General features: G+C 45.8%; 1 protein-coding gene across 5 annotated transcripts in view; it reads right to left on the bottom strand.

Annotated features, from left to right (window-relative positions):
- The window catches only part of BIN1 (bridging integrator 1), a 95,381-nt gene that overhangs the window by 52,776 nt on the left and 29,308 nt on the right, over positions 1 to 13,297 (bottom strand). For all 5 annotated transcript variants that reach the window (XM_008936876.1, XM_008936873.1, XM_008936874.1 and 2 more), the window contains exon 2: positions 259 to 339. In XM_008936876.1, coding sequence (XP_008935124.1) covers positions 259 to 339 — 81 coding nt within the window. The remainder of the gene's footprint in view (positions 1 to 258; positions 340 to 13,297) is intronic.

Here is a 13,297-nt window from a genome sequence, read left to right as displayed (position 1 = left end):
ATTTGGGTCTAGAATCAGCATTATTTTTCAGCATTTGGGTCTAGAATCAGCATTATTTTTCAGCATATACTCTCACTGACTCCACAAGAGAGACACTGGAAGACACAGTGTAGTTTCTCATAAGTGCATGGCTATGAGCTGTGGGTTACTTCAACAGGCCTATGGCATAATTTAATGGGCTTTAATTGCATATTGCAGCAGATGACTGGAGCTAACACTGAAACTCAGAGTGTAATTACATATCACCAATTATCTTACCAGCTGTTTGTTGAAGTTCTGCACGCACTGTTCAAACTGCTCATCTTTTGTTTCATCTGCTTTCCCAAGCTTCTGAAGGACCTGCAGAGAGAATAATAGGAGACTTCAAACACAGACAGAACAAAGCACAGACAAAGAAACACTTGAAAGTTTTTGCTCACAAGGCTGAACGAAGGAAAGTGAAAAAGCCTCCTTCATTCTTGCACTGTGAATTTCTGGGATGTTTCTCCACACAGTCACAGTTTGAAACACAACTTGCAGACTGATTGGGCTGAACTCAGACCTCCTGCACTTTGCTGCATCAAGGAGCACAACTGACGTTTGTCCTTCACGGGTCTAGCGATTTTTGCAGACAAGGCAATGGCAACCCAGATGTTTACCTCCTGGACCAACAAGAAAAAACCACATCCCTAATATGCCTTCTGTTGCATGGTTATGCTTATTCTGATTTAACACTAGTCTCTGGTCCAGACAGGGTGAGGTTTTTTCCTTCCAGAAAAGCTGGACTGTCTTTGACCACAGAAAGCCATGTGAAGTCCTCCTTATAGAGAGAAGGTGGCTGGAGCAGTGAAAGTCCCACAGTCTCTCCACCTTTTCTCACTATGTACTATTCTCCTGCTTGGCAGGAGCTAGCAGAGAGAAACTGAGGACCTTACACCATGAATCTACATGATATTGGTGTAAGTGTCACGTCTGAGAGTGTTAAAGCCAGTCTCGTTCCTCTCACCACTCCCTGCACAGCACAGCTCCCCTGTTAAAAACCTTTATCAGACCACTTCTCTTATCAGCCTTCTCTCTTAATGGTCTCTCCAGGAAGCTAAGTGGATGGCTCCCAGGCTTTGAACAATGCATTTAATTTTCTGGGCAGGAAGGCAGGTCCATCACAAGAAGGTTGGGCAAACTGCAGCTGTGGAGGAGGGCAGCAGCTGTTTGTCATACCCCAAGCAACTCCAGCAGCCTGGAGACAAGGATGTAAACTATAGCTGGTTAAGCTTGCTTACAACATCTTTGTTAATTGAAAATAAAACCTGACCATGCCAAAAAAAAAAAAAAACCAAAAAAACACACCTATGCAAGCAAAAAAAAAGCCCACCCAGTCCTCAGTCACAGGATGTTCTGGGGAGCCAGGGGCAGGCTACACCTCAAAAAGCAAGGGAGCCCTGGCTGGCACAGGAAAGCTGAAGTCTCTCTTGCTCTCCTGAACACAGCAGTCCTTTAGCCACAGATCTCAGTCTTCCTGTTCAGTTCTGCTTGAGAAGAAGAGGATCTAGATGGAGAAGCAGGTGCATGCCATTAGGTCTACAGGAAGGCCACTACAAAGTGTTTCCAGACCAGCCACTCTGAGGGACTGCCAGGTAGCCATGACAGTCCTACACCAGCCTAACACCCTCACCACCTTCCTCCAGCTCCCTTTGCTACCCACAGATCTTCTCAGAGAATATTAAGAGGATTTTCCCCTGCAGGGCAGGAATAAGACTTTCATACTTGGTCCTAAAAATGGCATTGAAAGGGTCCATGCAACAGGATCCAGAATAGAGTATTTTCAGCTGGAAAGGACCTACAACAATCATCTAGTCCAACTGCCAATGCACCTATTGGCCACCTCTCATCCTTTCACATTGCTAAGGCAGAGAACATTTGTGTTAGATCTGCTTGGCTAACCTCAGTTCCCCTCTCCCCCATATAAGCACAGATATTCCCAGCCCACTCCTGACCACAATAACTGACTCTCGTGTTTGACATGATAGATCAGTGCAGTCACTCAGCACCCGGCTTGTAAGTCCCCTTATTTAGGCTGAGATTGAATGCCTGGGAGGGAAGCTCCACTTCTCACTCTCCCTCTATTCAACAGTCTCTCTTCACCTCCAGGAATTGCTGAGGTATTGAAATGTCTACAAAAGGAGGGGAAAGGACACCTACGGATGAAGACTGCCTTCTTTGTGACCAAAGGCTGAACCTAAAACCTCCAGAGTTACAAGCACAGCTTTCTACAGCTCAAGCAAGAGCAACAAACTCTGCAGCTACAAGCATCTAACGTGCTTGGTAAACCTCTCATCACAGGAGGACACAGACAGCACAAATATTCCCTTCTTCCTCTCAAACATTTGGCACGTAAGAGGCTTGACAGGCAGACTCTGGACAAGTAAGAGTCCTGTACACCAGCCACTGGTGCCTCCTTTGCTCTAGGGAAGGGAAGAGCACATGGCAGCAACACTGCTGCTGAGGCTACATATTCCTCTGCCATGCCACCAGGAGAGAAGGACGTGGTACAGCCTCATCTTTCTCATCAGGTGGTATGGTGAACCTCTTCCAGAAAGGATGCCGTTCGAAGGCCCCATGTTCAGCTGTACTCCCCTAGACTACCAGACCTATGCTGGGTGACTTCCTAGATCAACAAAGAGTGATCACACCAGTAGCACCCATCACGGAAAACATTAAAGTACACAAGATGCAAATTCCAAAGCAGAACAATGTTCTCAATGTGCAGATCAATTAAGTTATTGGGGATATAAAGGAGCTTTTTATGGGGCAATGCATCTGTCACAATGCTTTCAGGCCTGGAGGGGAGGGAAGGAGATGTTTCACTGGAAGGAATCTGGAGCATGTTGCCAGGGTCAAAGGTTTAGACTGGCCCCAGTGCTTCCTGGTGTAAAACACTGAGCAGCATCCACAGACCATTCAGTGCAGTGGCCCCGCGCCTGCTTCCCACACATCCGAGCGGCTCATCTGCAGCTCCACTGCTCCCTGGGGACAAGCACACTGAGTCTGGGGTCATCCAGCCGACAGGGAAGATCTTGTTCCACCATGCTGAGCTGCTCTGCACAAGCCTTGCAAAACACTGGGCACTGGAAAGGGCCCCAGTCTGCTGCAACAGTGATGCTCAACTAAGAATTAGCTCTGAATTAGGAGGTGGGAGGTAATAAGAAACCCTGCAGTTTTCCACAGTGCTGACATGGGGCAGGTGAACCAGAGGAGCTGGGGACAACAGTAGAGAAACAAGGCACAGAAAACAAAACCACAAGAGAGAGGCTTTGAGAAGCGACTCTCTGGCTACACCAAAAACCTGCACTTGGTTCCTATGCTCTTCACCCATCTGGCAGATGAAGGCTTGTGCCCCATGACTGCTGGCCCTCTAGGTGAGTCCCAGAGAGACAACCCACTCTGATCTCTTTATTACTCGTTATGTCACGGTGGAGAGAAGGGAGTCCTGGGCTGAAGCAGGGCAGGGGTTGCCTTCTCGTAATCCCACCTCAAAAAGAGATCTGCCCCATACAAACAGCCTAGACATCAAACCCTAAAGGCATTTGAGCAGCATAAAATGCTGGCTCCACAAAGCTGGCCCTCGCACCCGCTCCCAGCTCCCCAGACAAAGCGCTGTTCTAACAGATTCCTCTGGACCCCCTGAAGCAGCCAGGGATGGAGCAGATGCCCTGGGTGTGCTGGTGACTGCAGGCATGTCTGTGTTCACTGCTAATAACCCGTGAGCTCAGAGGACAACTCCCCTCCCCAGGCTGGTAGGTGCCGTCATAGGTCAGGCTATTCCAGGCGAGCCACGGCTGCTCCCTCCCTTCCCCTGCCACCCTCTTTAATCCTCCAGCTCACTGCAAAGCCAGATAAAGTTCAGATGGAAATTTCAGGCTCTTTGATAGCTATTAATGGAGCAGATTTACCAGGGTAGGAGTCAGGACCCCACCACAGCTCCCAGATCTCAGGGTGGATCAGAGATGGTATGATCTGTCAGCTGGTGTCTGGAGGCAAACCACACTGGGCAGTCGGCATGGATGTGGCATTTAAAAGATGAAGAAGCAACCATGGCTGGGCTCCTTGGTTTGACCTTGACCTGAGAAGTCCTTACCCTGCATAAGGATATGAACCATTTCAAGACAGCACAAGCTAGGGTAAAAAGAGGGAATGCTTTGTATGAAGCCCACAAAACACCGTGTAGGGTGGATTTCAGAGGAGGGGCTCTGGCCTGGAACTGGGGTTCCAGTCTTGGCTTACTCACGGGTCTACAATGACAGGACGATGGGATGTCAGCCCAACCATGTACCCAGGCACTGTGCATATTTGGACACTTAAACACCATTGCTCAGAAACGAGGTCTCTTCCAAAAAATAGCTAGATCTGCAAGTGCTGTGCAGTTTTCATACACTAGGACCACAGGCACCTGACCAGCTACTGCAGCATGTCCAATCCGAGGCAGATTCCACCCATTGAGCCTCAGTTCTCCCTACATTTGAATAAAGCCAACAAGGAACAAAGATATCAGGAGTTTTAAAAGCACCTTAGGATCCTAGGAGTCAAGAAGCTATTAACAAATAAATTATCATATTCCTCTCGTATCATGGATATATTTGTAAGCAGAACTATTTGTAGTAACCTTTGAATTGATATAGTTTGACAAGTGAGATAACAGTGAAGAAGTGATAAATTCAGAAATCCTCTGTATCAGAGATCTGGCATTCTGCTAGCAACGGTCAGAGAAGTAAAGACATGAAATAGCCTTTAAAACCAGCAACTTTTCCCAGCAAAATGAGAATTTTGCTTAGGGAAATCCAAGCTGCGGGTTCTTTTCAAAGGCCAGACTCAGATTCACAGGGTGACTCAGCATTACCTAAAACAGCACAGCTTTGTAGGACTCAAAAGGAAGTATCCTGTCTGGCTGCTTTACTTTCTTTTTTCTAGGTGTACAGCAGGAAGTGTTCCTGAAGGGCAAAGCCCAGTACTGCTTAGCACAGGGTCTCCAGTGCTCTGCTTTGAGCACTGGGCATGAAGGAAATGGAGATCTGGAGATCAGTCCTGTGACCACCAAACTCTCTGGTGTAGAACAGCAATCACCATCAAGCACCAACACTTGCTGGCAGTGCAGCAGCCAGCATCAAGAAGCAGTACCAGATGAACTAAAATGCAATCCTGCTTTGCTCTAAAAAGCAACTGTAACAGATTCATATTTATGCTTTCTAACAGAGAAAGAGAGAGGCCAGCTGCTCAGTGCATCCACAATTCTCAATTGGCACCTTCCCTTGCCCTCTTATGAAATATCAAAGCCACATCAAAATCCTGAAAACACAAATATTCTCAGGAAACCAAATGTAGGCCCATTATGTGAACCAGTAACCTAATAAAAGCTCTTTTCATGACATATGGGTCACCGAGGCCAAAGACCAGTTTAGAGAATGTAAGTGATGCGTAGGAAGACAACAGCAAATGTAGCCTGTGGATCCCAAACACAGCTAAATCTGCACCTGAAACATCTGAATTTAGGGTGGTCCAGCCCTGATGAAGGAGAAGTCATTAAGCCAACAAGGAGAGAACCTGAGCCCTGCAGGTTCACATCTTACTCCCTCCTGTATCAGAGAAGGGGCTGTGGTTACACCTTACTGATATTGGCCCACTGCTCCCAAACCACTCCATCTCCTGACCTCTCCACCCCTCATAAACAATGCCTCTGACTTCTCCTGTATCTGCCAACTCCAGTGCATAATCTCCAATCACCAGCTGGGCACAGAGCCAGTAAATACTGTGACTAATTTTGAATTGCAACAAATTGGCATGTGCCAATGGGTCAACTAGCAACAGAACAAAGAAATCTTTGAACTCAGGCCGCTGCCTGTTCTTCCATGGAGTTATAATACTCTGAAGAAGAGAAAAAGAAAATACCATACAAGTCAGATGGAAAGCACAAAGCCACACAACTTAATAAGGTACAAAAGAAGTTTCATAAGCTTTTTTAAGCCTGGTTTCTTCTCTGCCCAAATGAAATGTGACTTGCTTAATGAAGTGGACTTCTGCTCATGGAAGAATTTGGGGTTTGCACTCAGACTTGAGGAGAAAAGTAAAAGTAGCAGTGGAAGTCCTGCTCCCCCCTCCGACCCTCCAGGCTGGTTTTGGAGACAGCCTGGTCTTCCTCATGCAAGCCTGGCACAATCAAGTCTTTCTCTGAAACAATTGGACAAAGGAGGATGGGGGTGGAGAGGAAGAAACTCCCAACATACATACCAATGCTTCATTTTAAATTGAGAAAATTATACCCGTAAAGACCCTTGGATCACTGGAAGATGGGAAAGGGCAATGTCACACTTGGCACAGACAGAGCAGTTCTTGTTTGCTTCTTGCTTGCTAACATGGTTCAATAGATCCTGCAAAGACAGGATGTTGCCTCCATCACTGGGCTAAGAGTTGTGAAATTGGGGTTCAATGGATTATTTTGTTAAAGACTTCCTGAATGATCTAGAAGAGTCACATCCAATGTCAAATCCATCCAGCTGAGTGTTTGTTCAGCATGTCACAGAGTCACCAAATTTACCCCTGGCATCTCCAGCCAACAAATGGGAAAGAGGTACAGAGAGGTGAGATGACCAGTTTTGAGCGTTCAGCTCAAGAGACATTGAGTTTGATTTTCACAGGTGCCCCTGCAATTAAAGTATGTGAGAGTCTGCATGCTTAGCCATATTCTAAAACCCAACCTGACTGAGGGGAAACAAAAACAAACAACCAAAAATATAATTTTCTGGTCACGCTGTGGTGTTTAAGTCTCAGAATATCCCCCCAAAGTATGCTAACAGTTAATTTAAATCATTAGAATAGATTTCATGGAGACCCTTTGCTAATGAAAGACTTTTAAAACAATTAGACAAGCATCTCAAGTGTGATTTAAGCCAGATTGATCCCACTTCACTTGGAGGATGGACCTTGTAAGGCCCTTCCAAAGCTAGTCTTCCCAAATATTGAAGATGACAGCAATGGATAGTCAACTACTTGGCCTCTGAACAAATATCCTCTGCAAAAAGACCTTACTGCTTCCTCTGTATCACAGTCAGAAGCGTACTATACATCCAAGCACGACCAGACAACTGGCACATACAGCCTATCGCCGAAGAAACACACGTCACTGCCACCTTCCTTAAATGGCATTACGTTGCAGAAGTTTTGTAGAAGCAAAAGTCACACTGCATTGCCTTGAAAGCTCAACTCAAATATCTGCCTCTGGCAGCTACTAAAGAGCAGCCTCACAAGTGGCCTGCACCTTCAGGACACGCCTCTTGAGTTTAACATGGTTCAATATGGTCACATTGGGTTGGCTTAAAAGGTTCATTCTTCTTCCTCACTCTACAGTCAACAGGGGAAAAAACAGGAGCTGCAATTTCCCATTCTGAATTATTTCCTGGTGAAACCTGCTTCCCCATAATGGGCTCAGAGAGAGTTCATGGCAACAAGTTTCACCAGGCTGAAGTCAGCATCTTATGAATGTCCCCATTTCTGGTCATGTACATGGCAAGATGTAGAAATATGCACAGCAGGTGCAGGGTTTTTTCCAAGTCTGGTGGCTTGGTCAGTTATCCTTCAGGCTGAGTCATAAGTAGAGAATAATATCCTCGAGAAGGGGACACACAAAGGACTCATCCTGCTGTTGAAGCTGCCTGTTGCAGCATGCTCATCTGAGAACGCCTGCTTTACTTCTCTTTTCCTCTGAAGACACTGCTGAAGATGCCCCTTCTCCTATGAAATATAAGAAGAGGATTGTTCAGCTGCAGCAAATTCTTCTATAGCAGTTGCAATCACCATTCCAAACTCCAAGGCCCTCCTTGAAGCAACTACGTGGTACAAACCTGTAGGGATGGCCCTATGGGGACAAGCTGTTCCCACCTGCACCGTTTGCTTCACCCAAGATCTTAAGTAAATCAAAGTTACGGGGCTTAGTTTCTCCCTATGGGGCAAGGCAGCTAGCATCCATCTTAAACAGATGCAAAGATTCAGCTATCTGCTGCACTGAAACATCTCAAAACAAAAACATGCAGAACCATGTGAATCAATACTACCCCAGGTAGGATATCACTTCTGTGTTTGCATTCTCTGTTCTGTAAAGTTACTCGTTATGAAGATTAATTGGAGCAGGCCTGTGAAAGCTTTCACTCTTAAGAGGTTTCCTCCTGTGCTTGGATCCTTTGGGGACACTCTTCTCAAGTTACAGGCTATTGAACACAGGATTCACATCACTCAAAGTATTGGTTATCAAACAGTGCATCATTGTACATAATACACCATTACCGAGTGTCCTGAAGACCATAGGTAAGCATAATGAGAAGAATTTGGCCTAACCCTCAGACTTGTTCAGCCCAGGACAGCCAACAAGGGGAGAGAAAAGACCCTGGGTACTTTAGCTCTGAACATTGGTCCATCTCCAACATCCACCCCATAGCCTAAAGATAAGGAATGGCAGCGTGGCACAACACAGAGGCAGCAAAGCTGCAAAGAGTGCCTGAAGTCCAGAGACTCACACTCCTCCCACATTACCTCCACAGGTCTAGCAGATCTTGGGCTGTTCCTGCACCTGGAGCTCAAGAAGCTGGCTCCTATGCTGTTCCTGGATAACTGCTGTCTTGGTTTGCCTGTGAAAATTGCTATGCCCACAGGTAGAACCCTGTGCCCAAGATAAAGAGCCCTCTCAGACATGGGGCCAGAACCCTCATTAAATCTTCTGCACTAGGAAAGAGGTCAGAATGACTTTCATTACCCTGACTACCTCTTCCTCTGTTTCTACTGCTCTCAGCAGCTACAATAATATCCACTGACTCCCTGTCTCAGCAAGACCAGTATCTCTGAGGACCAGAATAAAGAGCCTCCATTTCTGGGGTAGAACCTGCAGCAGGTTTGGCCCCAGCCCATTCCCACCCTACTGACAGCACTCAGTTCTTTCTGAAACCACTAACCACTTAGCTTTCAGTTTCCAGCCTGTGATCAAATTACTATTCTAAATCAGGCTTTGACATTTCCCTGTCCTAATGCCACTCACTCTGGGAAGCCTTCATTAGCAGGATCTGCTAACACTAACTACAGTATATTGTCAACAAGTAAACTAAGGGAAGAAAGTAGTAAAGAAATAAAAGGAGCAACACAAAAGGACAGGCTAAAAGCTCCATACCTGGCTGGCACAAACTTCTTTGCAAACTCCCTCCCTCTTAGAGGTAGGAGTCTGCTGAGGACCAACACCCTACTGAGCAGAGCATTTTCCTCCAAAAGTTGAAATTTCCTTACTCAGAAGTCAAGTATGATGACTTCAAAGGGTTAGTGAGAATAATTTTACCAGCCTCATTCTGTTTCCTGTTCCCTTGAGTCAGGAGAGCAATTCCAGAAACCTCGGCCTTGGATACTTATCCAGGTTGAAGCTTTCTCCTTCACCACCAAAACTGATGATATTCTGCCTGTGTAGCCTTTCCACATGTTCTGTTCCAGACACGTAGCACCTTTTTCAAAGTTCAAGTCACATTGTTCAGACAGTAAAGTGTAACTGCTCCAAACATCAAAGATAAGAGTTGAGGTTCTGTATGCAGGCAGTCTCCTCCCCTCCCTTCAGGCAAAATCCTGTATGCAACAAGCACTGGTCACTGTGTGTGTGCCCACAGTGCTCAAATTCTCTGAACACATCTATATTCACATGCGTATATTCCTGTATAACTCACCAAGACTTTAGGACCCCAAGCAAGCTCTGAATGACTGTGGGCGGCTGCTAACAGAAGACACTGAAGAAGAGACAGTCCAGAGACCTGCAGTAACTCACTCACGCACATATTAATCATATGAATTTAGTCTGTCCACAGACTCTACCAGCTGCATTGAAGGCTTGTCAGCATTTATCAGCACAGATGAACCCATGCAAACTGTTGTGGAAGGCAAAGCCATAATATTCCAGCACGTTACACAGAACTATATCAACATCCAAAGTGTTTCTATTTATGTTACCCAGCCAGTCTTCAGAACTTATCCAGCCAGGTTTCAGAAAGACACATCCTCCAAAGGATGGCAGAACCAGATAAATTTTCATGATCTAGAAATAAGCAGTCATATACTGAAAAGTAGTAAGTTAAAAACCCACTGAGAACCCTGCAATTTCAAGTCTCCAACTGTCTTGATGTTTGTTTTTTTTTTTCCTCTCTTTGCATGTAACTCTGGACCACTTCTCATGGAAGGCCTTGGAGCCCATTTGCCTACAGGTCTGAGCACTAGGAATCAGCTGTCCAAGGCTTCTACATTTAAAAATAAGCAAAGACAGAGCTTCAACTCGGATTTTAGCCAGTACCCAGTAGAGAACTGGGTTTTTGTCAGGAATTGAGGTGGTTCTGAAATAGCTGTCTGCTGACTGAGTTCCTCTTCTCTCCTAGGCATAGGCTTGAGTATTCCTTTGCTTCTTTACCGAAAAGCCAACAGCTTCCATCTCACCTTTCTTCAAAAGCTTACAACAGAAGCACGTTTCAGGCTACTAGACGACAGTCCTTTTTACCCTCCTATTTTTGATCATGCATGTTCTCCACTTCCAATGCTGTGGAGCAAGCATTACACAAGGAGGCAGGAAACCAAGGTTAAACCTGTCCCCTACCCATCCTGCCTCCAGTGGCTAACCACTACCTGCAACACCCCTGCAGCTTACTGCTGATACTTTACGAACAGTTTTGTACTATACGTTAGAAGCACCTGATATGTGAAAATTGTAGATGCATAGATGCTTCTGGAATATATCTTTATTCCAATAAATAAGGCTTAAAGGAGTAGTGTAATGTTTGGTATGTCAGGGTATTTTTTTGCTTTGATGCAGAAAGGTCATTTACTGATCTAGTCCTTTTTGCTTCAGTACTTTCTCGGAGTTCCCAAGACATCATCAGGAACCTGAATTGACAGTTTACCATGTACCTCTTGTACAGGACTTACAGCATGCTGATATCCAGATAGTTTACTGAGTGCAGTACAAACACCCAGCCAGTACAGAGATGCTTTAAAAATGTTCTTAATCCTTTACCTTATTCCAAAGGCTCACTGCTACTTCTCACACAACGAGGCTACAGTATCTATACCACAGCAAGTCTGACGGATAGATCCTTGGCTTTCCACAAAACAGTAGTGGGACCTGTTCTTCAAATCAGAGTTCTGAAACCAAAAGGCACAGGAAGCACCATGCAGCTGATCTGTGCTAATTCCAGCTTTGTTTAGACTCATTAAGGAAAGAGATAAAGGTGACATCCAGGCGCACACAAAGCTCAGGGGCTCAGTCAATTTTTTTGTGCTATCAGCTTTGGCAAAAACCCTATAAATCACAAGATATTTGAAGAAACGTGAGCTTCACTCTCTTGTCCTAAGAGCACAGATCAAAGGTGAAGGGCACAAGGACACCGGATGGGTCTGTACCAGGCGTACCACAAATGCCAGATTGCTTGATATCACCACTTGTGGGGAACACTTCACCAGCCTGCCATCGTCAGGCACGGATCTATCAGCAGTGTGAAGGGGGATGCCAACCCCATGTTGCCAGTTACATATGTGCTCCCACAGCAGGCAATGACATGAGGAGTTCAGCTGCCCTCTCTTCCCAGCTGATCACTACTGTGTCCTCTACACAGTGCTGTGCAGACTTCTCTGCATCTGGTTTTTGTGCAGAAGAAGTACAGGGCACCTGAGAGAGCCTAGCTCAGCTGCATCACCACAGGGCAGAAGGGGTGATGTGCTCTCACCCGCTTGCACCAGCACACAGGGATTGCTGAGCATGTGTATCTGCAAGTTTGGCTTACGAAGCCAGGGAGTGGGTTAGGCACCTCAGGGTGCTTTTCTTTTCCTTTAAAAAGGAAGGAGGCAGAAAAGAGAGGGCTTCTCTGTAGGCTACAGCAGCAGCATTGTTTGCTAAAAAAGTTTTCATTGTCATGCTCTCCCCTCAAACTTTCAAATCAAGATCCCCCAGCCAAGGCAAAGCATTAAGTGCTCCTAATCATCAGCTCGGTCCCTTCTGTCCTTCATGCAGTTTCCAGGTCTCAGATAACCAGATCTGATTCCAGCTCAGCAGCTTTTATTTTTGACAGTGGTCTCAGAGCTCAGTTGCCAGCCTTGGACAAGAAGACTCTCTGCTCAGCTCCAGGCTGGAAGGGTGTCGACAGATGCTGAATATATTATGAACAAGTGGACAGGAGCCATCACTCCCAAAGGAGAAGGAAAAGGCACTCTGAGAAAATTTTGTCCCTATAATTCAATTGGAGGGGGAGTCTGTTAAAAGATCTTCAGACTGCTTTTACTCCTGGCTATTCACATACATTCATCAGCATTAAAAACAGGTCCATGAAACAATGCAGGGATGATTGTTTAAAGGAAAAGATCATGGAAGATTTCAAGGAGAGATCAGGGTGGTATACGGGGCTACTGTGAAATGGCTCAAAACATCTCTTAATCTGATGGGGTGTGGAAAGAAAACAGTTTCCCACTCTACCCTCCTCCGAGAAAGGCAGTACCAATCCACCACTCCTATCTGGATAGACGTCACACGGACTACCTTGGGATTTGGGTGCTATCTATAAGTAGCTACTGAGATAATAAGACTGAGCAGCAGCAGAGCTCTATACCTGTCATTCACAGGAGTAGTGATGGACCAATTCCTCCCTCCCACCTGCACCTTTACACCATGCCCCAGAAAATCCCAAATCCAGGCCACCAGGATTGCCAACTACAGCACCAGTACAGCTGCCAGCTTGGTCTGCTTTGCAGCATCACTCACTGTATGCAGCCTCAAGGTAGGAGGTCTTTCTTTTTCCAGATTTGTTTGATTACAGTGGGATCCTGACCCTGGGGTTTTACCCTTCAAAACTGCTACAGTACTAATGCATTAGCACACTAACAAGACTGAATCTGGACCACACGTCAAGCTTAGCAAAGGGCATAAGGGTTGCAAAGCACATGGAACTGAAAATCCCCAAGTCTCCTGCAGACAAAAGATGCAGCTCACTCAACAAATACCAAGTGACAGTGTAAAACACTGCTAGCACTGCTCATGTTAAATGTGGGCTTGCAAACTTTAAGAGCAGGGAATGCGGGAAGTGGCAGCAGAGAGGAAAATGAATGTTAAAAAAAAAAAAAAAAAAAACCCTTGTATCAAATCTTTTCCCACTGATCACAGGCACCCAACTGTTCCTGGTAAGGAACTCAGAAGCAAGGTAAAGTAGATGCAAAGACATGGACTGCTGACATGACAGAGCAGTTCTGAAGCAGCTGATGCAATCATGTCCCT

The sequence above is a fragment of the Merops nubicus genome, unplaced genomic scaffold (assembly GCF_000691845.1).
Source record: "Merops nubicus isolate BGI_N331 unplaced genomic scaffold, ASM69184v1 scaffold653, whole genome shotgun sequence".
Classification (NCBI taxonomy): domain Eukaryota; kingdom Metazoa; phylum Chordata; class Aves; order Coraciiformes; family Meropidae; genus Merops; species Merops nubicus.
The sequence above is the reverse complement of the archived record's forward strand: the minus strand, read 5'-3'. Positions and strand labels throughout refer to the sequence as shown.